At 38.8% G+C, this 26490-nt stretch overlaps 1 protein-coding gene across 7 annotated transcripts in view; it reads left to right on the top strand.

The window, feature by feature from the left end:
* The window catches only part of FRY (FRY microtubule binding protein), a 437325-nt gene that overhangs the window by 294241 nt on the left and 116594 nt on the right, over positions 1-26490 (top strand). For all 7 annotated transcript variants that reach the window (XM_059144289.1, XM_059144291.1, XM_059144290.1 and 4 more), the window contains 8 exons: positions 722-825; positions 1298-1406; positions 3064-3150; positions 7844-8015; positions 9363-9495; positions 13261-13368; positions 21430-21688; positions 23226-23408. In XM_059144289.1, coding sequence (XP_059000272.1) covers positions 722-825; positions 1298-1406; positions 3064-3150; positions 7844-8015; positions 9363-9495; positions 13261-13368; positions 21430-21688; positions 23226-23408 — 1155 coding nt within the window. The remainder of the gene's footprint in view (positions 1-721; positions 826-1297; positions 1407-3063; positions 3151-7843; positions 8016-9362; positions 9496-13260; positions 13369-21429; positions 21689-23225; positions 23409-26490) is intronic.

Here is a 26490-nt window from a genome sequence, read left to right as displayed (position 1 = left end):
TCAGATGTTTGGTTGAATGAACACATGAGTAAATGAATGAATTAAAGTTCATCTGAGTTTTCATCTGTCCCTGGAAATTTTTCCTGACCCTCCTTAAGTTTTCCATCGCTTACTCTTCTTTCCATTCTCTAGCTCCTCTCCCTACCAGTTTTTTCTACTGCCTTAAGAGTTGATTGCTTATTATCTATCTCTCATCCACCAGAGGTTGTGAACAACTTAAGGAAGGGGATTATCTTTTATCTCTATATCCCATGTCCTAACACCCTGCTTAGTATACATTCATCTCCATAAATATTTATGAGTAATTAGATGAGGACCTGGGAAGTTTCGGGAATCAAAGCAAAAAGAGCATAATCAATTATAGACAGAGAACATTGATTCTCTCTTAATGCTAGAGAATACAGGCTTCCTAGGGCTGGAGGAAGAAGACAATTTCAAGCATTCATATGGCAAAGGAGAGAGTGACATGATTTCCCCCTGAACTACTCTGTCCTGCCCTCATGACCATTTAGATCCTTCCTCATAGATTATTTACCCAATGGGCACCTGAAGTCACATACCCCACAAATCCCAAAGGATTCAGGTGCCTCATAGGGGCCCTGCATGTCTAGGAATTCAGAAAAAGTATTCTCCATATATTACCATTTAATCTTTTTTTTTCCACTTAAGCTTAATTAAATCTTAAATCTAATGCTATCTTACATCTTGGTTTCTGTCATAGAATAAAGACCCCAAGATGGCTCGAGTTGCGCTGGAATCTCTGTACAGATTACTTTGGGTTTACATGATTCGAATTAAATGTGAAAGCAACACAGCCACTCAGAGGTAAGGAGCTGGTTTTGGTTAATTAACTACATCCCTGAGTTAATGGTAACCATTTTTCAGCCAATGAGGTGATTTATTTTTATTGCTACCTATACTAACCAAACTAGTAACCATTCAAAGTTGACAGTTTCTAAAAGATATAAGTGGTAAAGACATTTTCAAGCTTTTCTTAGTCATTGCTCAGCAGCTGTTAACAGAAATTTCAGCCTCTACCGGGATCAAGAGGCTCCATGTCCAAGACTGCATTCACCATGTTAGCAAAGCAAATGGCTTTTATTTTCCAACTGCCCTTAGTTTTGCAGAAAACTTTTCATAGAGTAATTATGCTAATGGAAAGGGATGAAGTGGTTTGTTTTCTTTTTCCGAATTCTCTCTGATACATAGATAAGATGAAACATCTGCCATTTTCCCTTACAGAACTGGAGCTCAGCCAATCTTGCTTGTCTTCTCTTTTTTTCTTCCTATCTTTCAGCCGTCTTATAACCATCATCACAACACTTTTCCCCAAAGGGTCCCGTGGTGTGGTGCCAAGGGATATGCCTCTGAACATCTTTGTGAAAATCATCCAGTTCATTGCCCAGGTAATGGAGAAGCTTCTGGCAGTGGGAGTGATCTAATTGCCTTCAAGTAGCCAGTCTCTTTCCTAGGAAGTACTACCAGATGAAGAGTTTAAAGTAGTACCTTATGTGTAAAGAGTTTTCAGAATGGTTTTGTGAGTGTTTTCACACATGGCTTTTTTTTTTTCTTCCAAACAAATAGTGACGTGTACGTCAAATGTTTTCAGCATTTGACAAATGACGGAACTGAGAGACAGAGTTTGGGTGAGACATCTAAAGTCACAGAGCCTATTAGTAAAAGGGTCTCTTGACTCCTAGTCCCAGTTTTGTCATGATTCTCAGCTCTGGATTCTGCAAGTCAGGAGGAAGCAAGGCGTGTGATGTTTGGAGGAAATCAAAAGATGATTTTGTGAAATTTGAAGAGTAAATAAAAATGTTCTTTCACCCTGTGAGAAAGAAGAGTGAAATAGGAATATTAGCATTTCTTAAGCACTTACTCTTTGCCAAGAACTTTTCTAAGAACTTTGCAGGTATTAATTTCCTTTAAAATTGGGTCCAATAATAATAAACATGGTTTTTAGTATTTAGTTTACTTTATAGACCCAAGATTTTTACTTTTTAAAACACTTTGTGGGTGAATTGTTATGTTCCAACTTTGACTTCCTTACCATTTACAGAACAAGGGGAAAAGATCATTTTTCCCATTCATCCTCTGCCACAAGCCAGCTCCGTACCGTTCACAAGTCAGAGAACCTCTTTCTTCTGTTTCTTTATTTGTAGAATGTAGGCGAGATTCTTGCCTGCTGTACTTCAGAATGCCATGTGGATAAGGAGAAATTATAGGCATGAAATTACTGTTAGGTACAATTGATACTGATTTAAAGATATAAGGTTCAGTTGTTACTTCACAGACGACTTAATATTAGATATCTCTCTGTGTGTTTGGTATAATGAGATGCCTCTGTAATATGTGCACTTAGGGAAAAGACATTCCTTGCTTTGCAGGCAGATGAATTAATGTGATTTTTCTGCATATAGTTATCATGTGGCTGAGAATGTCCTTTGATTATTCTGGACTATGTCATGTAAATTGAACCTGTCCTATCATAGTGGCCACTGTCTCTAGCTGTTAGCATCCGTCTTGTGCTTCCCTACTTAAGTACCATTGCATATCTTATTTGTTGATTATTCACTTCACTTGCAGAATTGTCCATTAAAATATGAGCCAAGGGATTTGAAATGTTAGAGGATAGGAGAAAATGGTCATTTTGCAGTGGTATTTCTAAAAATACATTTTAAACTGAGTTTCAAGAAGTTATCAGCATTTGCTACACAAGGAGGAAGTATTGAGACTATGGATAAGCCTCCATGGTGTTTGGGGTTCTCATTTTGGGGGGATTTGCTTCTGTTTTTGTTTTGTCGTTAGCCATTCCATGCTTTAGAGGCTAATTCCACATATTATATAATGAAAGCATCCTTGCACAACCCATGAAAACAGAGGCAGCTTCACCCAAGCTTCCAGTGGGCACGGTCTTCCTACAGGGTTTCTCTTGATGCACGAAATTGAGCAGTGTCTTGCTTCTTTTAGCAGCCACCTGTTTGGTGCTTAGAATAAAAATAGACATTTTGCATTGAACTTGTATTTTAACATCTTTGTTTTGTTTTCTCTTTTTCACTACAGGAACGTTTAGATTTTGCAATGAAAGAAATTATTTTTGATTTTCTTTGTGTGGGAAAACCAGCAAAAGCTTTCAGTCTCAATCCAGAGGTATGAATGATCCTTTTATGTACTTGCAACAGAGCATGTATGGACAGAGCCATACCTTTACTTCACAACTTTGGGGAAAAGGACAAAGGACATTTCTCTAAAAAGTCTTCTGTTTGTTTCTGTCCATGTTATGTGACTAAATAGTATGGATAATGGAATTTCAGAAGTCAGGTTTTGAATGAATAGACTTCAGTCAGTGATTAGATACCCTCTTTGTGCAGAGCAGTTGGAAATTTGGGGGTTTTGATGTTCAAAACTACAAAAAGATGTTTGAGTATCTTCTTCCATTTCTCTTGGGCTTATAGGGTTATGGGAGAGTTTATCAGTAGTTGGTAATTAGAAGCTTAAAGGCATATTTATGACCCCCCTAAATAACACACACAAGGGGGAGAAGAGTCTATAAAGCAGACTCACACACTTGATCTAATATGTTTTAGGGCACAGCTTCTCGAGGGATATATGCAATTTGTGTCTTAAATAATATTTTGGAAATAGCTTGTGGAGCAAGACCTGGAGACGTAAAGGATTCTCTTACTACGAAGTCTATAGTGTCCCACCATAGTTAAATAGTTTCCAGTTACATGTCTCATTTTAGTTCAGACTAAGATGGTTTCCTATATGCATCCTCCTCATCATAAGAATTTACTCATCTGTGAGAAGTTTCTAGGTCATCCATTTCTCTCATTCTTGCCTTGACCTAAAATTACATGGACCTGGGGTCCTGGTGAGTCCCAGAGGCAAAAAGAAGAAATAAAAGGCATATGGAATGGGAATGAAGAAATAAAACTCTTTATTCACCAACAACATGATTGCCTATGTAGAAAATATCAAAGAATCTACCAAAAACAATAATTAACAAATCCTTTTAGAAAGTTTGTAGGTTACAAGATAAGAATATAGGGACTTCCAAGCTGGCTCAGTCAAAACAACATGCGACTTCTTGATCTCAGGGTTGTGATGTTGTGTGTGGAGCCTACTTGAAAAAAAAAAGATAAATATATAAAAACAATGTATTTTTATATTATGGTAATGAAAAATAGAAATTGAACAACTTACAATAGCAATGAAAACAAAAACTCAATAAATTTAACAAATTATGTATAAGGTTTATATACTGCAAACTAAAAAACTTTGAGAAAAATCATAGACAACCAAAATAAATGGAGAGAAATACTGTTTGTAGACTGAAATATTTAAGATTGCAAAAAGCTCAGTTGTCCCCAAATTAATCTATGTATTAAACTCTAAAGCCAATAATAATCCCAATTAAAATCCCTATAGCATTTTTTGTAGAAATCAATAAAATCATCCTAAAAGTTATGTGGAAACTATCAGGAGCTAGAATAATTCAGAAAAAAAAGAAAATTGGAGGACTAGCATGTCCTGGTTTCAAAACTTACTATAAAGCTCTAGTAGTATCATTCTGGCCGAAGAGGTAATGTAAAAACCAATGGAACAGAACAGAGAATCCAGAAAAAGATCTATGCATCGATGGTCAGTTTGTTTTCAACAACAGTTTGAAGCTGTTTCAATGAATAAAGTGTCGTCTTTTCAAGGAATGGTGCTGGACCATTGGATAGCCACTTGCAAAATAATGAAATTCAGCCCATAATTTGCACAGTGAGCAAAAATTAAGTCAAAATGAATCATAAACCTAAAGGTAGAATCCAACATTGTAAATCTTCTAGAAGAAAACAGAGGATAAAAATCTTTGTGACTTTGGTTGGGTGAAAATTTCTTAGGACACAAAAATCATAAATTACAAAAGAGAAAAATTGATAAACGTCATCAAAATTAAAAATGTCTGCACTTTAATAAATACTGTTATTAAAGCATAGAGCCACTGACTGGGCAAAAATACTTGTAAAACACATATTGGTAAGGCATTTGTACCCAGAATATGAAGACCTCTTACAATTCAACAGTGGAAAAATAAACAACCCAGTTTTTTAAATGGGTGAAATGAAGAGCCTGTTCCCCGAAGAAGAAATACAAATGACCGAAAAACTTATGAAAAGATGTTCCACATTGTTAACCATTGTGGAAATGCAAGTTAAAACCACAGTGAGATGTACTGAGAAAGACTTAGAGCATTTGGAATTTCATACTACTTTGGTGAGAATGCAGAAATACACAATCATTTTAGAAAACAGTTTGGAAATTTCTTTTAAGGTTAAATATACACTTACTTACCATAGGATCCAACTTTTATACCCCAAGGCATTTATCCTGGAGATATTAAAACTCCAAAAGTCCAAAAGGGTGTGTATGAATATTTATAGCAACTTAGTGACAGCCACTAAAAATAGGAGAGGAATTAACATTCAACAACTAAGTTCATAACAAGTCAGACATCCTTAATACAGTGGAATACTATACTACAGTGGAATACTATTCAGCAGTGAACAGGGACACACTACTGATTTTGCAACAACATCGCAAAAGCTTGACATTAAATGAAAGAAGCAAAACACAAAGGCTATGTACTGTTTGATTCCGTTCTGGAAAAGGCAAAACTATCAGGCAGAAATTAGACAACGATTGTCAGATGCTGGGTTGGGGGGTGTCCACTGACTGTAAAGAGGCACAAGGGAACTTTCTGGGGTATTGGAAATAATTTTATATCTTGACTTTGACGGCAGTTTTACCTGACCATATAGGTTTCTCAGAATTCAAAGAACCATACAACAACAACAAAAAAGTGTGTGTTACTCTGTGTGAATTATGTCTCAATAAACTTGAAAGATTCTAGAGACACCTGGGTAGTTTAGTTGGTTAAGCCACTGCCTTTAGGTTAAGTCATGATCCTGGAGTCCCAGGACTGAGTCCCGCATAGGGCTCCCTGCTCAGCAGGGAGTCTGCCTCTCCCTCTGACCCTCCCCTTTCTCATGCTTTCTCTCTCAAATAAATTAAAAAAATAATAACAATAAATAAAAATAATAAAAAATAGAGATTCTAACCTACAAATATATAATTACCAGCAAGAGCACTAATCTTCACCATAGCCCTGTATGATCAATAGGTATTATTACCCTCCTTTTACAGAAAGAAAGCTGAAACTTGGACTTCGGAAAGTTAAATAATTTCTTAAGACCAGACAGATAATAAAAAGGGAGTAGTACAATGCAGAACTATATAAAATACAAAAAGGAATTGTTTATGAGATGACGTAAAAAATATGTGTCCCTAACTATCCCAATTACTTCTGCACTTAGTGTTATCCTGAGAGAAGGAAAGCTGAGACAACGGGCTGGGGTGGTTCATAAACTGGTTATACCACTTGCAAATAATTGAGGCTTGACCATTTCTGTCAATCCATGGCTCTTCTACTGATATTGCCTTTCCTGAGTTGAACATTCTACTTCCTCACCCAAAACAGTGCTATGTCTTGAGAAGAATACACAAGCCTAGAACGCATTTCATGAACTACTAAAATAAATGAGGAAATGAATGGACTTTCATGCCCAGTTAATTATTTTAAAGTTAATGCTCTTTCATTCTAGAAACGAGGGAGAGAATATTATTAAAGGCTATGAAATCAGAAAGTACACATTGCATCAGTACAGATGTTCAAGTCCTAGCTGAAATATCATCTTTCCTTGGGGCCTGAACAGTTTCAAAATGAATACAACATTATTTTTTGTTATAGAATATAATTATATACCACAGAATAGACAGTTTGGACAAACCTGACTTGGAAGTTTGGCTTTCTACCTACTTCACCTGAAAAATGGGAATAATTATACGTTCCTAGCAAGGCTATTTTAAAAATTATATATTCCTAGCAAGGCTATTTTAAAATGGTCAATTTAATGAACAATTCTGGATACCTTTTAGGGACTCAGTAGATTATCTTGTTGATAGTAATAAGTTTTATTTTCTGCTTTAGATAGGAGCCTACTTTGGAAATTTATTACTTCCTATAATATGTTTTCACATATTACTTGATGAAAATATGAGTATAAATGTGTTACACATGGCTGTTAAGGAAATACAGATGTTTTAGTACCTTCTGACATTTTAAGACATTGTTACTGGTAGCAACTATCTCACCGAGTCATCTTTCAGAGCCAGTATTATCCCTTACCTGAGCCAGAGGAAGATAATGATCTGGTTCAGAATGGCATTTCTTCTTTTAAGCCCATGTGTTTTATCAGTAACAAGTTCAGCGGCATGGAATTTTTAAAATTCATTTTCAAACTTACCAGTCTTTTTGAATCAAGAGTCATCATCCCGCAATTCAGAGCAGACCGTCTGTGTTTTGTGATTCACAGTTGGAATTCCTGTTGTTTTTATTTGGTCTTTGTGAATTAACACATGTGGCATCTCTCTCCATCCAGGAGATCTATGAGTCCCTAGTTTACCTCAGTTTACTTTAGCTGCAGCTGCTCCAGAAGATGGCTGCCTTTGCATTTGAAGTGCACCAAAACAGCATGAGTATGATCATCTCAAACATATACCCTCCAAGTAGAGCAAAAATCTTTCTGCTGGTTTTCTAGTAGTGTGCCAACAAACAGTGACAGAAACATAATTTTAGGTTCGTAGGTTTGACCTAAAGTCTTTTGCCTTTTAAATTACTTTCTCATACTAATGTAGATAGCAAGCCGTGCTAAGTTCTCTCAAAGACTGATTGTTTAATGCAACTATAATAATTGGGTTTTTCTTTTTATCGTGAACACATTATCTCTTACAGAGAATGAACATTGGTTTACGGGCCTTCTTAGTAATAGCGGATAGCTTGCAGCAGAAAGATGGTGAGCCTCCCATGCCAGTGACAGGAGCTGTTCTCCCTTCAGGAAACACATTGAGAGTGAAGAAAACGTATCTGAGTAAAACGCTAACTGAAGAAGAAGCCAAAATGATAGGTGGGTCTCAAAGTTTTGTTAGAGCTGGGCCTTGTGAAGTCCTTATAATGACCAGAGGATCATTACCCTCAGTGAGATACACTGTTAAAAAAATTTAATAGAAGTAACTGGTAGGACATTCCAACATTGTTTTGATTGATTCATGCTGTGCTTTGTTTTACTGCCCTTTAAACTTCCTGGAACTTCCTGGTAAACATTTTGCCATTTAAATGTTAGACTTTTATCTTTGGTCTTTTCAAATTCCTAATATTGATTATCTACATTTTACAGTAAATTTCTAAGCCATCTGTATCCTTTGGTAGATAATCCTGTTTATAAAGCAACCATATAAATATTCATTTGTTAGTTTGTTCATTTTTTATAGTTCCTTTCCTTTTTTTTTTTTTTTTTCAGCAAAATTAGTTTAATCTGTGTTTTAAACATTCCAGATCCCACACACTCCAGGTTATATTGTGGGTTTAGCCTACATGAGATTATTTTTTTTTTTAGTTCAGCTATTTTAACCCAAAGAGATGATTTCTTCCTTGTTGAATCCCTGAATTTAGAAACCTACTACAACCTTTGTTAAAATAATTTTTATGTCAAAGACCCTAGGGAAATTTGAGGAGACTTCTTCACTTTAAAATATTTATCTTTAATTAGGAAATGCTCAAATGAGTTCAGACAGATTTAATGGATGAGAAATAATCATTAACAATTATTTCATTGGAGTACAAATTTTAAATACAGAATAATTTGTTTTTCATTTGTATTACACACATAAATATATAAAATGCATATATGTATGTGAACTACATAGGCTATACATGTCTTTCATAATAGAACATTGACACTGTAATTAATGAGAACAGTAAAAATACTATAACTAAAATATACTTTCTTTCATTTTAAAATTTATTCTATGAAGTCATTTTTATCTTAGTAAAAAACATCCACACATATGTTTCAGAGAATAATAGTTATTATAATCTGGACCCCAAGTGAGAATTAATTTTTATTTATATAATCAATAACGGTGGTGAATTTTCTTGTACTACTCAAAAACATAAAAATTCAAAAGTCAACCTTTTTATTCCCTCTTCGTTTTAACTCTTCTAGAAAATTTTTCCCTCTGAAGAATTAGAATTTCTATTTATTAAATTCAAGTGATTATTTGGTGCATATCCACCAAGTCCAGGACACTATGCTAAGAGTTCTATGGAAAAGGGATTGAATTAGGATCTGCTTAATGAAGTCATTGACCCATAGATGGTCTTCAGTAAGAACATGTCATAAAGGATGAACAAACTAGGATTTCATTCCTTAATGGATTTAGTCAAAGATGTAACTACAATGCATGTTTTCCAGGCATGTCACTATATTACTCTCAAGTACGAAAAGCTGTGGACAACATTTTAAGGCACCTTGATAAAGAAGTAGGAAGGTGTATGATGCTAACAAATGTTCAGATGCTAAACAAAGAACCCGAAGACATGATCACGTGAGTACAGTGAGGACTATGTTGTTAATTAGCCAGAATGTACCAGCAGAGATTTCTCTCATTTATTCTTCCCACATATTCTGTATTTGTTCTCCTCTTCCTAGCATCAGAGTTCTATGAAGTATTAAGGATAGTAAAAATGTCCTTTGACAGTATTTGACTAACTCAAAAAATAAGGTCAAACCTGAGATTGATCTATTTCACATATGTCTCAAGTACCATTGGACCAGTAAGTTAGAAAATGGACCCCAAGTCTCTTTCACTGGTCCACACTTTCTAGAAGGGAGATTTTGCTCCTGAGCTCTGTCACTATCTGTGTGCTATGGTGATTTCCCCACTTTACAGACATTCTATCTTTATAAGTCAAATTCACTTGTGTCTAGTGACTGTTCCTGAACTGTGAGAGTTAAATGTGCCTAATAATCTCTATGCAACCGTGTCATAGCAATACTGGATCTTAAAAAGAAAAAAATTGTAGTTTTGAATGTAGAAATCAGATGTTCTTAGCCAAAATCTAAGATGTAGCTTTGTAATTAGAGCTCTGCAGAAGAGACTCCTATAACTTGAATTTGCTGTTTTGGATTAATGATGGCAGGAACTAGGATTAGGTGATAAGTTTACATTTTAAAAGACTTCAGACTTTGTTGTTGAACTATGAATTAAGTTATATTTGGCTCCTGTGGCATAATTTCCCTAAAATATAATGGGGAACCTTTCCTTTCTTCCTCAGCATCTCTGGTTCCAAAAACCACAGTTAGTTGAAAGGTTGTACCTATACGGGGAAATTCAAATTGTGGGTGTGTATTTTTATTACAATGGCAGCATGTGAAAAATGAAGTATGATGCAATAATACATGATAAGACAAAGGAAAACATACAAAATTATTTTAAATGCATATTTAGCGGTATATAAAATTAAAAGGTAAACCCCTCCTCAGAGGTCTACTTGATATCTGCGACTATTCCTGGACTCAGTGTGATTCCTTCCAGAATTTTCCGTTTGTCACAATATGTGTACACAATATATATACACAATATTTGTACACAAATATATGTACATGTGCATTTGTTGTGCAAAAATGGGATTTTACAATGCATATTCTCCTGCAGCTTGCCATTCATTTGCTTTAAATGATCACATTTAAATAAATCACAAAAATTAAAGTTGACAAAGATGAATCCCATTATATGTATTGTCTCCATCTCCAGTTCTTACCTCACATATTGCCAGATTGTCAATCAAATTTTAACCCCATTAGTAGATACTAATACTAAATACTAATACTAAAGCAATTTTCAACTGATAATATAAAAAAATATAAGAAATGTTTTTAAAACTTCTGCATTGTAGTTGTTTCCCCTAAAATTAGTAAAGAAAGGCTTTTAAAGGAAAACGATATTTACGATCAAGAGATCATATGAGAGGGTAGTTGGGTTATGGAAAGTTACAGTAGTTGGGGAGAGTATGTGCTATGGTGAGTGCTGTGAAATGTGTAAGCCTGATGATTCACAGACTTGTACCCCTGGGGTAAATAATACATTATATGTTAATAAAAATAACTTTTAAAAATGGGGGGAAAAAGAGGTCATACAATAGAGTCAGGACCAAAACAATATATTCAAACTTTTTTTTTTTTTTAATTTTAACCAATACCTTGAACTTTTTCTAAGACGATTCTTTACTTTTCCCTATTCATCTTAAGACCCCCAAATGGGACTAGGAATACTTTCCTTGCTACATTTTAAGGTGGATGCCTGAGTGGAGAATAACTCATTGCTACATTTCCCAAAGACAAAAAGAAACATTAGAGAATCATAAGCATTTGGGAGGAGACAGTTGAGGTCCACACCATGCTAACGGAAATCATCTTTGGAGTTGATAGTCAATCCTTCACTTTCCCATATCCTGCTTAGGGTATAAACTTGAATGTTAGCATTTTATGGTTGCACCATTTCCATTCTTCATCCCCTTTGTGGCACATGCTAGCAAATAATAACAGTATCTGTTCATAAAAATTCTGCTATTGGGGGTTCACTTCCTGTAAAAGCCCAGAGAGGAGAGCATGGGTGACTCAGTTAAGTGTCTGACTCATCTCAGGGTTGTAAGATCAAGCTGTGCCCGCAACTCTGTACTCAGCGGGGAGTCTGCTTGAGATTTTCTCTCTCCCTCTACTCATCCCCCACCTGTTCATATGCACACACTCTCTCTCTCTAAGATAAATAAATAAATCTTTAAAAGCCCAGAGGGCAAGGACTAAAGTAGTAAAAGGAAATAATGCACCCATCAGAGTTTCTAATCTAGGCTCATTTTATCAGCCTGGAAGCCTGGCAGAATTTGCCTTACAAATTCAGGTCAATGGGGTCCCCTGTTTTCCAACAAATAATGCCAGCTGCTTAAAACATCTGGTGAGCAAGCTAGGAGAACTATTGAAACACCTCACCATGTTGCAAATGAACAATTAGGAGCCATCCCTAGGTTCTAACTCTGTACAGCTATTTGGGGTGTCACCTGAAAACCTCTCGTTTCTTCAGCTGATTATAAACCAGTGTGCAATGGTCCCTTCTCCAGTCCTCGTGCACGCCATGCCAAAAGGACTATGGAAAAGGAGAGAAGATAATCCTATAACTTTCTGCAAAAACAGAGTATTTGAGAAGTCAACATATATATGTTATTTTTCACATAAGCAGTTTTGTATGCATTCCTAACAAAGTTAAACAAAGCCATGCTAAAAAGCAGAATTGCCATCTGGTTATAGAGAGGGCAGATTCCAATTGCTGTGTTTCTATTCTGACCACAGTTACTATTCCAAGAAAGAATGACTTTATCCTACTTTGCATTTTCATCATTGTCTTTGTGTCCTACAATAGCGTTAATTTCATGACAATTTTATATTTATTCTCAGAAGACTGAATTATCAGAATTTAAATATGTTGTTATATTTCACCACTTAGGTTCTTGGAAGAATATGATGGGTAGTGTAGTTTTTCTTGATAAAATATGTGGTTAAGGATCAGTTACCTATTTGAACTACTAAAAATCGAAACAATTTGTCATAAAATGTAGCAGTCCTTCAGATTTTACAACAGAATGTACAAGATATTAATTATCTTGGCTTCAAGCATTCATATTCCCAAGGCGATGAAAAGAGGGAAGGAATCTCCATAGAGGTCAGGCTCATCAGAATGATTTTAAAACTCAGAATTGTGTGAAAAACTATATACATTTCAGGATTTTACTTGACATTATGAAAGACTTATTTTTGGAAGCACTTAATTTTTTAAATGACAGCAGGGACTCCAGAGGACAAGCATAACTCACTAGGGAGAGAAGCTTCCAGATGTCATGCTTGTTAGAGGCACCATTCCTTGTATCCACTAAAATCCTATTTTTAAATGCTGAGTGTAGGAATTATTGCACTGTATTTGTCCCCCGCGGGTGCATTTAGGCATGTCAGTGAATTCAGTGGTTTAAGTGCAGTCCATAGGGACCAAACCCCAGGGAAGCTGGCTGAATGGCAAACTGTATGGTAGAATACTGTTGACACTGGCATTTCTCCTTTTGGATATATACCTCTAAGATTCAAATCTCTGTACATTCTCTTAGAACTGGCCATTGTTCTAAAGGTCATAAACTTTGAGAATAATATACAGCAAACACCATGCAGTGATTCGGAAGTTGTCGATTCTAGTCTTTTTTCACATATTTGGTTAATTTTTTAAAAAAACTTTTGTAGCCTTTAACCTATGTTTGTTTTCAAATTCTAGGGGTGAGAGAAAGCCAAAAATAGATCTTTTCAGGACCTGTGTTGCTGCTATCCCCCGACTGCTTCCTGATGGGATGTCAAAACTTGAACTCATTGACTTGCTGGCCAGGTGAGAACTGTGGGTGTATTTGATTAAATGGATTGTAATCCTTTGTCATGATTCCTTAAAAAAAAAAAAAGAATTATTATTAAAAATTGACAAATATTTACTAAATGAGGCATTATTCTAGGTACTATGTATAAGCAAGGAGGAATTTAAAAAGTGTATGTTTTTCTCCCCATGTTCAAGGGGGCTTAAAATCCAATGTAGAAGCAAATACACAAGCACATAAGGTAACTGGCAATCCAAGGCCTGAAACTGTACAAACTAATGGCACAAAAAGTGTGATATGTGAGTGAGTTCAGTGGGTAGTGGGATTACTGGGGACTGAGGAAGTCAGCAGATCAGTCCTGGGAGAAAGTGAATCTTGAGATAGGGCTCAGAAAGGAAAAGCATACCATGAAACACAGAGGTGGGGCCAGGAAATGAGATAAATGTGCCTGGAGAAGGGTTCATGCAGGGTCCGATTCCCAGTCTGACACCCACAGACCCCCGGGGCACCCAGAAGTTAGGAAATGGGGATCCTTAGCTAATTTTAGTGCTTCAGAAAGCTGCCCGAAGTCGTATATGTATCACTCTCCCAACGTTGTCCGTGAGAATGTGCAGTCCAACTAGAACCTCAAGTTAATTTGTTTTAAGTGAAATTATGTTGTTACAGTGAAGTAAGTATCATATTTCTCATGTTGATAAGTTCCAGTTGACAGTTATGTGTGTCTTTAATTTAAAAATCAAAAGTGACATTATGTAAAAGCAATTTAGAACATGACATCCTTAGAAACATGGGTGTTTGAATGGAATGGAATGAAGAACAAAATCACCCTTAATGTGGAAAAAAAGAGAGAGAAAGGGAAGAAAAAGAAAGGAAGGGAGGAAAAGAGGGAGGGAAGGGGGGAGGAAGGAAAGGAGACGGAATTTAGAAAGTCAATGAAATAAGACCTAGAAAGAAGACTGGGGAGGTAGGGGCGCCTGGGTGGCTCAGTCCGTTAAGCCTCTGCCTTCAGCTCAGGTCATGATCCCAGGGTCCTGGGATGGAGTTCCATATTGGGCTCCCTGCTCAGCTTCTCCCTCTGCCCCCTGGTGCTCTCCCTGCTTGTGTTCTCTCTCTCTCTCTGACATTTAATAAATAAAATCTTAAAAAAAAAAAAAGAAAAGAAAAGAAAAAGACTGGAGAGGTAGATTTTCAGCTAATCTTTTCTATTAGCTGAGGCATTTGGACTGATGCAGTATTAAGAGAGAGAATAATGTGATAAAAAATATTTTAGGCTCTTAATCTGATAATGGTAGAATAGAGGAAAGCCAAGAGAAGGATAACAAATATTAATGCATTACGCATTACTTTGCATACCCACATTTGCTAGCCCTTTTTGGAGAGCACCTTTTCCATCAGTATCCAAATGGAATAACCCAAGCCCTGGTCCCACGTGACTGCAAACCACCAGTGGCCGCCCCATGGCTTCCGAGTATCTCCACGGAGCACCACACTCCTGGTCATTGTGGTCATCATGCCTTCTGCGCTGGACGGCCAGTTTGGATTCCTGTTGATCACTCTCTCTGGTCCGTTAATGTCATTTGTAGCCTACTGCCCTCCAAGCGTAGACACAGCTGCCCCTTTCTTCCTGCCAGTCACTGCCGGCACAGGACAGGGCTGGCTTGTGAGGATGACTGGAGAGCCATTACTTTGAAAGCCACTGTTGGAAGCCCTGGTGCTCTCTGACCACAGCCATCCACATTCTTGCTGGCTTTGGTCACTGCTACGTGTAACCTCTCCTTTCCTGTCATCAGCAACCTCCATTCTGTGCGTCCTTCTCTGTTCCATTCCATGTTTAGGACATATTTTAGGATTTTGAAGTTAAATGATTGGCAGCCTAGGTTGCTAATTTGCCTCAGGCTGACAACCAGAATGTGAGCAAAGAACACAATCATTGGAAGTAGGGAAGCAGCGGAAAAGAGGGAACCATAAGCCCGGATCACAAAGGGCCTTCCAGCGCTGGGCAAGAGGACCTAAGGAGGAATGAAGGGTAGATTCCCAAAGGATAAGAAAAAAGGTTATTTGGGAGTGAGAGAACCTCAGGAAGAAGAAGCTAAGATCCTATACTATTGAGTCTCCCAAGATGCTGGCAAAGCCAGAGAGTAAGAAATGCTGAGAGGCAGGTGTCAGGTGCCAAGGTGAAGAGCAGCCTGTCGCTGAGCCAGGGGTGACAAGGGGAGGGGCTGGGTGAGTCGGAGTCTAGTGTGCACAGAGGAGGGGATGCTGAGTGAAAGGGTTGGACATGGCAGTGAGAAATTAATGGACAGAAGACTGCTCCTCATGGCCTCTGAGCCACCAGAGAATGGCAGAACACCATCTAGGAGATTTGGAGGAAATAGCAAAATCTGGGAATGAAATAGAATCATTTGGAAATCCTGAATTTTGCCTCCCTGCTTTTGCTACTTCCTAACCATGTGATCTAGGCAAATTATTTAAGCCTTCAGAGTTTTTTCCCTGATAAAATTGGAATAATACTGGGGCACTGGGTGCCTCAGTCCTTAAGTGTCTGCCTTCAGGTCAGGTCATGATCCCGGGGTCCTGGTGAATTGGGCTCTGACTCCGCAGGGAGTTGGCTTCTCCCTCTCCCTCTGCCCTTCCCCCTTGCTCCTGCTTTCCCTCGGTCACTCTCTCTCTCCCTCTCAAGTAAAGAAATAAAATCTTTTTAAATAATTGGAATAATATCGCCTATTTCATAAGATTGTGGAGAGGGCTACGTGTCACAGATGTGCGCTTTGGTTAATCCAGGGAAAATGTGTCAGCAGGGGAAAAGTTATCGGTTAAATTGAAGCAGAAGGAAAGTTTGCTGATGTCAGTGAAGTTTTAATTGGGGATGATTATGTGTACTAGGCCTTTGAAATACTGAGTTTTCTAAATGTCACGCACATTCAGGTACAGTCTGTGACACTATTTTGCTGTGACTGTATGGGAGATTCTTACTTCTGGATCACTCTGATCACCGAATCCAGTGACGCCTGGATCTGCAGAAGACCCTGGTGCCAGGCATGCCAAAGGGAATTCTGTTAGACATGGTTGGAATGTCCATGCTATTTATGGTGCATCATGTTTATTATTATGTACATTCTTACAAAGCTCAAAGCAATGGGGACTGTTTTTATGAGGGGAAAGAGCAAATAAACATTCTTGAGGGTTCAAGGCTTAGAAATTAAGAAAATGACTGTGCTTGTATGGCAAGCCTGTGAAGAGACCTTTTCCATAAACTTTAGAAGCCGGAGGCTGTTCTCCTCAAGGAAGAGATAATGGAGGGCTCGACCTACACCCTGGGTCCTGTTAACCTTTGAGAAAATGAGTCCCTAGATCCCCTTGAGAGGGTCCGAGGACAAAATGGAGAAATTCAACAGCAGTAAATGTGGGTTTCCAGCCTGTAGTATTCTTTACACTGTGGGGACATAGTGCATTCCCGTTTGGACCGAGTTGACTCTTGAGGCAATATACAGTCTAGTCAGAGAGGTATGAGACCTTTTAGTTCAGATGCTTCATGGTTACATCCTACAGTACATTGTTACTGCAGAAAAACTTGGTTTTCTTTATTTTTCTTAAAGATTTTATTTGAGAGAAAAAGAAAAGGCACAAGCGGGGAGAGGGGTAGAGGGAGAGGGAGAAGCAGACTCTGTTGAGCAGGGAGCCCAACGCGGAGCTCTGTCCCAGAACCCCAGGATCATGACTTGCACCGAAAGCAGATGTTTCACTGACTGAGCCACCCAAGTGCTCCTTGGTTTTCTTTATAACTGGCAAAATAAGACCAACGTTCATGTCAGTTCTCTGTCCCCATCCCCCAGCTCAGTCCCCTGAATAAGGAGGGGATCTGTCCCCCAAGGCCCCTTCCCAGCATTTCAGGTAATGGCTCAATGTCACAGACACTCTAGCCTCAGACTCCTGTTAGTGTGTTTAGCATGACATTGTTGGATGGAATGAAATGGCAAACCCCTTTCTCCACGCTACTACATTTCTGATGTTTTGTGTATTGCCCCGCCCACTTCTAATGGTAGCGTGTGAGGAATCTTTCTCCTTAGGCTCCATGGAGGCTCCATAGGCCCTCCTGACATCACAATAAGATCCCTAGGGAGGATTTCCTTCCTGCTCTCACAGAGCCTCCCCTTCCCAGTTGTGGGTGCTCACGGGGTTTTCCACATAGAAGGGAGGTTACTTGTGTCTTTGGGCGTAGGTATCATTTTTCTCTGACTGACCTCCCAGATGTTTCCTGCTCTGTCCCTTGACCACAGGAAGGACGTCTCCCTCAACAGTCTACAGGCTCCCGTCCTCTGTCGCTTCCCACAGCACTACCTATGCACGGAGGGGTGGCTGTTCCGTGTCTGCCCTCCTCTTTCCATAACTGGTCATGAGGTTGTGAGAATCACATAAATCACTTCACAGAGTGCCTAGAACACAGTAAGCTCTCAGCAAATGTTAGTTACTATTTTTAGGCATCTTTACATTTGAATAACAGATGATGCCTTGATGTACAATGCGTTTTCATGCACAGTATGTTAAGAAAGCTGGGCACATATTTATTCCTATTTTCGGAGAAGGAGATTTGAACTTCAGAAGAGGAAAGTCGGTTGCCCAAATGTACAGAATTTTCCTGCCGCCAAATGGCAGTGAGAAATGTCATTGGTTAGATTCAAAATGGGAGATAAACACTTTTTATGCAGTGTTTCCTTATAACTTGTGGCAATTTATGACATAGTGCATACAGAATTCCACAGTCTTCTGTGGTACCCGAAAAATATTTGCCATTTGCCATTTACCATTTGCTTTTCAGTCTAGGTCTGTACAGTGGAAGGTGGCTGGTTGTTCTGAGTGGCTTACTGAGAACTATAGTCTCAGTGCGTATATTGCTGCAATAAACCACTTTTCAATGTATTTTATTTTAATTGAGATACAGCTCAGAGCACTGTATGTAGATGGATGTTCACTCTTTGAGACCTGCAGAGAAGACATTCCAACCACTTCTGGTGAACTATTCCAAAGGCTAACCATCCACCTGTCAGCAGGTCCCTCCTTTTGGAAACCGTTGTCTCCTGGGCTTCACTTTAAACCCTTTTCTCCCTCTGCTGCCCTTGGTGATACTCTAGGGCAGCTGGTTCCTTACCTCTTCCTAATAACCTTTTGTTTATCCTGCAACAGTCCAGAAAGGGCTGTTTCTCCTGATGGATCTTTTTCTTCTGATCATGGTCCTGGATTTGGTCTGTGAATTTGAAGTCACTCCCTTCTGATTCGTGCACCTCACACTATAAAATTATTCAGATGTACTAAGCAGCTCCCATGTGACTCTGAAGCTCACCTTTATGAAAGTGCTTTCCACGGAGAGTCCTCTACAGAGGCTTGTTCCTAAAATATTCAGGATCATAGATAGCTTTAAGTATAATAAATAGAAATGACAAACTTAAGATGGAAAGATGACTTCAAGTGGGTTTTTTTTTTTCCCATAAACTAGCATTTTTGTTTGTTTGCTTTATAAACTAGTATTTTTAAGCCATGGCTGCAGAATGACTCAAGGGTGCATCTACTGCTTTCCCCCAAAGGGGTGGGCTTCAGGCCCTTTACCCAAGCTTCAACTCAGATTTTGTGCTGTACTTAAAACTTGCGGGGGGAAAAATAGAGCTGCTGATTAAAACACAAAGTTTGTAAATTCCTGCCATAGACAGTCCTTAATTGGAAGCTCAAGGTAAAGGCCTCTAGGTTTTCCTCCAGCAACTGTAATGCCTTCCCTGTAAGAGCTCTAGACTTAGTGGGCTAGGTCTAACCTGAAGAATCAGCTAATCATGTTATTCCCCTATATCTTTCAAGATACAGCTCATTTTTTCTAATAATATCTACCAGTTACTAAGTGCTTGCTACACACTCAGTGTGGTGTTATACACTGTATGTGGGTCATCTTCATGAACCACACAACAAGTTTGTGAAATATAAGTACAATAATTGTCCCCAAATGAGGCTCTGAGGCTGAGAGAGAGTGACTAACTAGCACAGGGTCCCACAGTTAGATCATCCTTCTCGGCATCTTCCTAGAACATCACTTGCTTTTGGGACAGGAAATATGTTTTTCCTGACTTGATATGTATCTGCTCATTAACAAGTTTTTGCCTGGTTTCTAAGTGTCAGATTTGGACCAATTAGTGTGCTTTATGCTTTAGAGAATAAGAAAGGTATTTGTTTTTCAAGTTTTGAAATCATGTTTATTCAAAAACATAGGACTGTACCAGACTTGTTTCGATTAAGGGTTAGAAGTCATTGGCTGGCATCCTGGACTTTGAGGATGTTCCTATACAGTCTGGGTCCAAGTGTTTTCTTCTCTTCGCTGAGGATACTATCTGCCCTCTTTGGGGGGGCCCCTAGTGACTCAGCCATTTTCTTCTCTGACATTGAACGCCTCCGGGCTGCTGAGTGCTGGAAACTCTACATCCTCAGTGTCTTTGATCTGTCTTCCTTTCTCACTACTTCTCTACCTTGGGTCAGCCACCCACCTGGCCCCCACCTATTGTCTGACACTATAGTGACCTTCTAGCTGGTCTCTGCCCCTACTCTGGTTGCTTCTCCAAGGCATTCTCCATATTCCTGCCTAACTTTTTTTTTTTCCCCAGGTGTGAAGCTAATCATGTTATTCCCCTATATCTTTCAAGATACAGCTCATTTTTTCTAATAATATCTACCAGTTACTAAGTGCTTGCTACACACTCAGTGTAGTGTTATACACTGTATGTGGGTCATCTTCATGAACCACACAACAAGTTTGTGAAATATAAGTACAATAATTGTCCCCAAATGAGGCTCTGAGGCTGAGAGAGATTGACTAACTAGCACAGGGTCCCACAGTTAGTAAGCAACAAGTGGCAAGACACTGAGCTGGATATGCTGATTACAGAACACACACCATTAACCCCTTCCCTGCTGTATTGTTTCCCTGGGTGGACTGTAGACCCTTCCCTCAGCTCCTCCTGCTTCCTCTCCAGCATCATCTCCCCCCCTCGCTCCTGTAAGCACCCCACCCAATAGACACGGCCATACTGAACTCTGTATCTGAAGGGTTGTGTGTCTGAATCTGAGGAGATCTCAAAAATATTTGTTTCTTAAGTAAATGAATAAAAGAATCTATAAAACATGTTAGCTGATGGCTCATACCAGTGTCAAGATTTAATTTTATTACAGTATTCTAGGTTATACCACCAATACCCTGGTATTCTTCAGCTGACTCTGATTTTCTCAACCTTGACGCTGTAGACATTTTGGTCTAGATAATTCTTTGTTGTAGGGAGTTGTCCTGTGCATTTTAGGATGCTTAGCCACATCTGTAGGTTCCACCTATTAGAGAGATGCTGATAGCCCTCTCTGAGTTGTGATGATCATTAATGTCTCTAGACATTACCAAATACCCCTTGGTGGAACGAGACCAATTATGGACCATTGATCTAAGCCTTACTTTCTCATTCTCCCTGAACTTCTGGGTGAGTCCCTTAGATTCCGTGGTACTCAGTTTTCTTATCCTTAAAAGTAATAGGGTTTAGGGTGGCTGGGTTACAGACACTGGGAAGGGTTTGTGCTATGGTGAACGCTGTGAATTCTGTAAGACTGATGATTCACAGACCTGTACCCGTGAAGCAAGTAACACATTATATGTTGATTTAAAAAAGTAAAAGGGTTTGATACTAATTTATTCTGTAGTCAACATTGTATTTAAAAGGATTCAGATTAAAAAAAAAAAAAGGATTCAGATATAGGTGAATGCCAGGTAATATTTTAGATTCCATCCTGAAACAGAAAAAGGACATTAGTGAAAAACTGGTGAAATCAGAATAAAATCTGTGGTTTAGTTAATAGCTTTGTACCCAGGTTAATTCCTTAACTCTGATAAAGGTATGCTGGTTCTATCAGGTGTCAACACAAGGGGAGCTGAATGAAGAGCAGGTGACAGGGTGACCCACTTTTAGACATGGATAAAAGCAGAGAACTATATTTGTTCTGTCACAAATCTGGAAGAAACATTAATAAACTAAAGGCTTTATTGTCTTTTACTCCCTTCACAGGCTCTCTATTCATATGGACGATGAGCTGCGACATATTGCACAGAATTCTCTTCAGGGTTTACTTGTGGACTTCTCAGACTGGAGAGAAGATGTACTGTTTGGCTTTACTAACTTCCTTCTCCGGGAAGTCAACGACATGCATCACACCCTCCTTGATTCATCCCTGAAGTTACTGCTCCAGCTGCTCACCCAGTGGAAACTGGTCATACAAACTCAAGGAAAAGTCTACGAACAAGGCAACAAGATCAGAAATTCAGAGGTGATTTTAACACTCTTCCCACTGATTTATATTCTGCAATATAGTATTTGTGTGAATAAGCTGCAGCTTGGAGAACCTTTGGAGTTCTTACTTCCTGCCACCAAGGAACTTTCTCGAGACCTGGTGATGGCCGTTAATTTTTCCATGTTGCGTGAACTGTGACCAAGAAACTGAGGATGGATAGGCCTTTGGGTTAGATTTGTTATCATTCACAAGGCCATTCAGGAAATAGAAATTGCTTTTTTCAGAGAATTATGATTATAAATCTCTAAGAACAAATGACTATAAGCATGGATATAGAGCTGGGTATGGATATGCTTATCAAGCTGGAAAGGGATATTATGCATATAGAAAAGTTAGTTGCCCTCCAGTTGTTTTGGTTTTGGTTTTGGTTTTGGTTTTGGGGGTTTTTTGGCCCTATCATACATCACATTGGTTGTATTGTTCAATATCCACAGAGGAAAAAATATGCAGTCTTAGGATTTCTTTATTCCTTCCCACCTCGGTCCTAAATGCTAAAAATGAATGAAAACCTTGTGAAAAGCAGGTTATGGAGAAGTGTTGTCACAGAGAACAAGGGCAGTGGTGAACTTGACATTGGCAATGAGCGGATGGGAAAGAGGCCTGGGATGGGGCACCTGGGTGGCTCAATGGGTTAAGCCTCTGCCCTTGGCATGATCTCAGGGTCCTGGGATCAAGCTCTGCATCAGGCTCCCTGCTCAGGCTCCCTCTCTCTCTCTGCCTGCCTCTCTGCCTACTTATGATCTCTCTCTCTGTCAAAGAAAAAAAAAAAAAAGAAAAGAGGCCTGGCAAGGGAAGAGCACAGCTGAGAGGCTGAGGAACGTGAAAGCTTAGGGGAGAACAACAGCACTGAAGGAGCAGCCAGGATCCCCAGTCCTAGGTCATTCCTGTTTCCCTGTGTTATATACATGCCAAAGGATCATAGTAGACAAACAAGGGTTACATGTGTTTGTCAAAGGAAAACTGAAATGGTTGTGGAACCTGCCCTGTTGTCTAGGTTCCTTTTGCTTTAGACCCATTTAGTTGTGACTTGGGAACTTTCTGAACCCATGGCATAAACGTGCACACACTTAGATTAGAATCAAACACAAGAAACAAATACGCACATGTGACTAGAAAGTAAATGTTTGAAAATCCATTTGAATGGTCTCTACAAGTCTATAGGGAATCTGAGTCAAAACAAATGAGGCCACTTTGACTCAATTTATAGTGTCATCTCAAATGCTATATGGATGGAAGCAGTTTTGTTCTTATTAATATTAATAGCCTTTGAAAGTTCTCTCTTATCAAAGGTAACAGATGGTTGATGGTATTCCAAAGTAACAATGGATCGAAAGAAAAAGGGGATCTGTGATCTGTCATGAATAATAATGAACTTACAGTCGTGTCTGGATAGAAGCCATTGCAGTTTATTTTAATATTATGAGGTCCCATGTGCCAAAAGATGCACATATGAGTAGTTTCTTCTTCAGTTGTTATTTTTCTGAATATCGAATGTGCTCTTATTGCCTGACAGCTGATTGCGAATGGCTCCAGCCATAGAATTCAGTCGGAGCGGGGCCCCCACTGCAGTGTGCTTCACGCCGTGGAAGGATTTGCTTTGGTTTTACTCTGCAGTTTCCAGGTGGCCACACGCAAACTGTCCGTTTTAATACTCAAGGAAATTCGAGCTTTATTTGTCGCCCTGGGTCAGCCTGAGGTATGTATTCTCCTTTTGAACTTTCTAATTCATTTATTTCTTTTGAAGTTTAGATTAAAACCTGGGAATAATGCATTACTGTTTTATGGGCCTCCTTGTCAAACATGATGTCAAAAAATAATTTTTGATTGACCATGGGTTTTTGATTATGAAAGAGTACTCTTGAGCTCCAAGAGATTCGCCGTCTATTCTGAGAGCAATAGAAAAGACCATTTCTGATTCTCTAAGAGGTGGTTCTTGGTTAAACAGTGAAGAATTTTAAGTTGTAGATCATTTTTCTTCATAATGTTCAGCATGCATCAAATTAAGAAGACATTATAATGTTTATATTAGAGAAAGAACTTGAGAAAATAATGAGTTCCATTTTAAATGATCAAGGTATCAAACAGTCTGGGTAACTGTTTAATTTCAGTAATCTTGAAATTATGAGAAAATATGTCCCCTTGAGATTGGAGAAGCAAGCCAATGGCCAAGCATGATCGGCCAGCTAATGTCCGCACTTGGTCAAGGGCTGTGCACCCTTTTTCAGATGTTAGGGCTCATCGCCTGCAAGCACAGGTGGCCGAACCATAAGCTGCATAATTTGACGAAAGAAGGGCCAGCGCATTATGTCACATACTTCTTCAGAAAAAAATGCTACTTTCCATTTTCCTGTTTTAAATCCCCGAACTTGGTTTTTCTGATCCACAAAATGGTCATTGTCTTTACCCAATATTTTCAAATTCATCACAGTCCTTCCTGTTCACTCTTCTTCAGATGGCTTGGTGATCTATTTTAGGACATCTGTGGTATCTGATAAATGGATGTCCAAGACTTGCTGTACTTTGGTAAACCTCCATTAAGTCTCTAAGTCTGATAGGAATAATCGTCATTACCATGGCCATGTCCACCACTGTGCTGTGCACTAGACATGGTATCTCACTTAACCTTCCCAATAGCACAAAAATTAGTATTATTTTCCCCAGTGTACAGATACTGAGGCTGAAGTTTAGGGAGATTAAATGCCTTCACCAAAAATCAGCAGGGAGGACCTGGCACAGCCAGAATTGAAAGTCAGAAATATATGCCTCTAGAGCCCCATGTTCTTTTTAAAGTGTACTTGACCATAATTGTTACATGAGTTTCAAGTATAAAACCCATGATCTTAATTTCTATGCAAAGACTGTGTTAAGAACATTTCTCATATGTTGCTCTCTTCTATCAGCCACAACTTTTTTTTCACATAATTTTTTTATTGGGGTGTCACTGACCTACAAGATTATATTAGTTTCAGCTGTACAACATAATGAACCTGTTTTGTTTACACTGTGAGATTATCCCCACTATAAGTCTAATAACATCTGTCACCCTGCAGAGTTGTTGTTTTTTTAAGTTAACCTATAATGTATTATTTGATTCAGGGTTACAGGTCTATGAATCATCAGTTTACAAAATTCACAGCACTCACCTTAGCACACACTCTCCCCAATGTCCATAACCCAGCCTCCAGCAACCCTCAGTTTATTTTATTTCCTGAGATTAAGAGTCTCTTATGGTTTGTCTCCCTCCCTGGTCCCATCTTGTTTCATTTTTCCCCCCATTTCCCCCATGACCCCCTGCCCTGCCTCTCAAATTCCTCATATCAGAGAGATCATATGATAATTGTCTTTCTCTGATTGACTTATTTCCCTCAGGATAATACCCTCTAGTTCCATCCATGTTGTTGCAAATGGCAAGATTTCAGGTTTTTTGATGGCCACATAGTATTCCATTATCTATATGGACCACATCTTCTCTTTTAATTCATCTGTTGATGGACATCTAGGTTCTTTCCATAGTTTGGCTATTGTGGACTTTGCTCCCATAAAGATTTGGGTGTATGTGCCTCTTCTGATCACTACATTTGTATCTTTAGGGAAAATACCCAGTAGTGCAATTGTTGGGTCAGAGGGTAGCTCTATTTTCAACTTTTTGAGGAGTTGCCATGCTGTTTTCCAGAGTGGTTGCACCAGCTTGCATTCCCACCAACAGTGTAGGAGGGTTCCCTTTTCCCCACATCCTTGCCAACACCTGTCATTTCCTGACTGGTTAATTTTAGCCATTCTGACTTGTGCGAGGTAGTATCTCACTTGTCACGATACAAAGTTACAGAATTGTTTTCATGTGATGAGAACTTTTAAGATCTCTCTTAGCACCTTTCACATATGCAATATGGTATTATCACCTCTAGTCACCATGTTGTACATTATATCCCCATGACTTATTTATTTTGTAGCTGGAAGTTTGTACCTTTTGACTCCTTTCACATATTTCACCCACCCCACAACCATCAATCTGTTCTCTGTATCTATGAGCTTGTGTGGGTGTTTTTTCCCCCAGCCGTAATTTTTTGGAAACCATTTTCATTCATACACAAATAATGGTTTTCAGGGCTTTCCTGTAAGGTTTCTGAAGTAAATAATTTTATAATTCTGAGCTTCTTTTTAATAAAAGATGGCAGACATATACATATCCATATGTGGATACACACACACACACACACACACACACACTATTTGTGAAGAAGAATTTTCTATAAGATACTCTCTCCTGTACTCTGTAGTCTGCTTCTTTTGCCAAGTAGCTGTACACAACGAAGATACCACAGAGTATGTGGTCAGTGTGGTCAGTCTCCAGTGCACTTTCTTTGGAACTAAAATTCAGTCACGGTCAACAATTTATCACTTACTTTAGCAGATGAGTAACTTAAGCACGTAGCATTTTCATGGTCCCACAAGGCATATTCTTGTGGGGTTTCCATCCCTTAATTTTCACGACAACGTGAACACTCTGCTGGATGACATATGGCACAGGTGTTTGGATCCTTGTCTATGTGTGCAGCATTTGGAAGTTCAAGTCCATGTCTTTTCAGTACAAGGTGAAGTTGGAGCTCTAAACATCTTCCACTGAAACTTGAAAGACTAAATTCATAATCACAGGGAGTTTTATCTACTACCTTTCATCATGTTGGCACTCAATTTTCTGTGAGAAAACCCTTATCACTATCTTGCAAGCTGTTCGGCTTCATGTACCAAACAAAGGCAGTGGGGTGGGTGGGAAGGAT

The sequence above is a fragment of the Mustela lutreola genome, chromosome 13 (assembly GCF_030435805.1).
Source record: "Mustela lutreola isolate mMusLut2 chromosome 13, mMusLut2.pri, whole genome shotgun sequence".
In the NCBI taxonomy this organism is placed as follows: Eukaryota; Metazoa; Chordata; class Mammalia; order Carnivora; family Mustelidae; genus Mustela; species Mustela lutreola.
The sequence above is the reverse complement of the archived record's forward strand: the minus strand, read 5'-3'. Positions and strand labels throughout refer to the sequence as shown.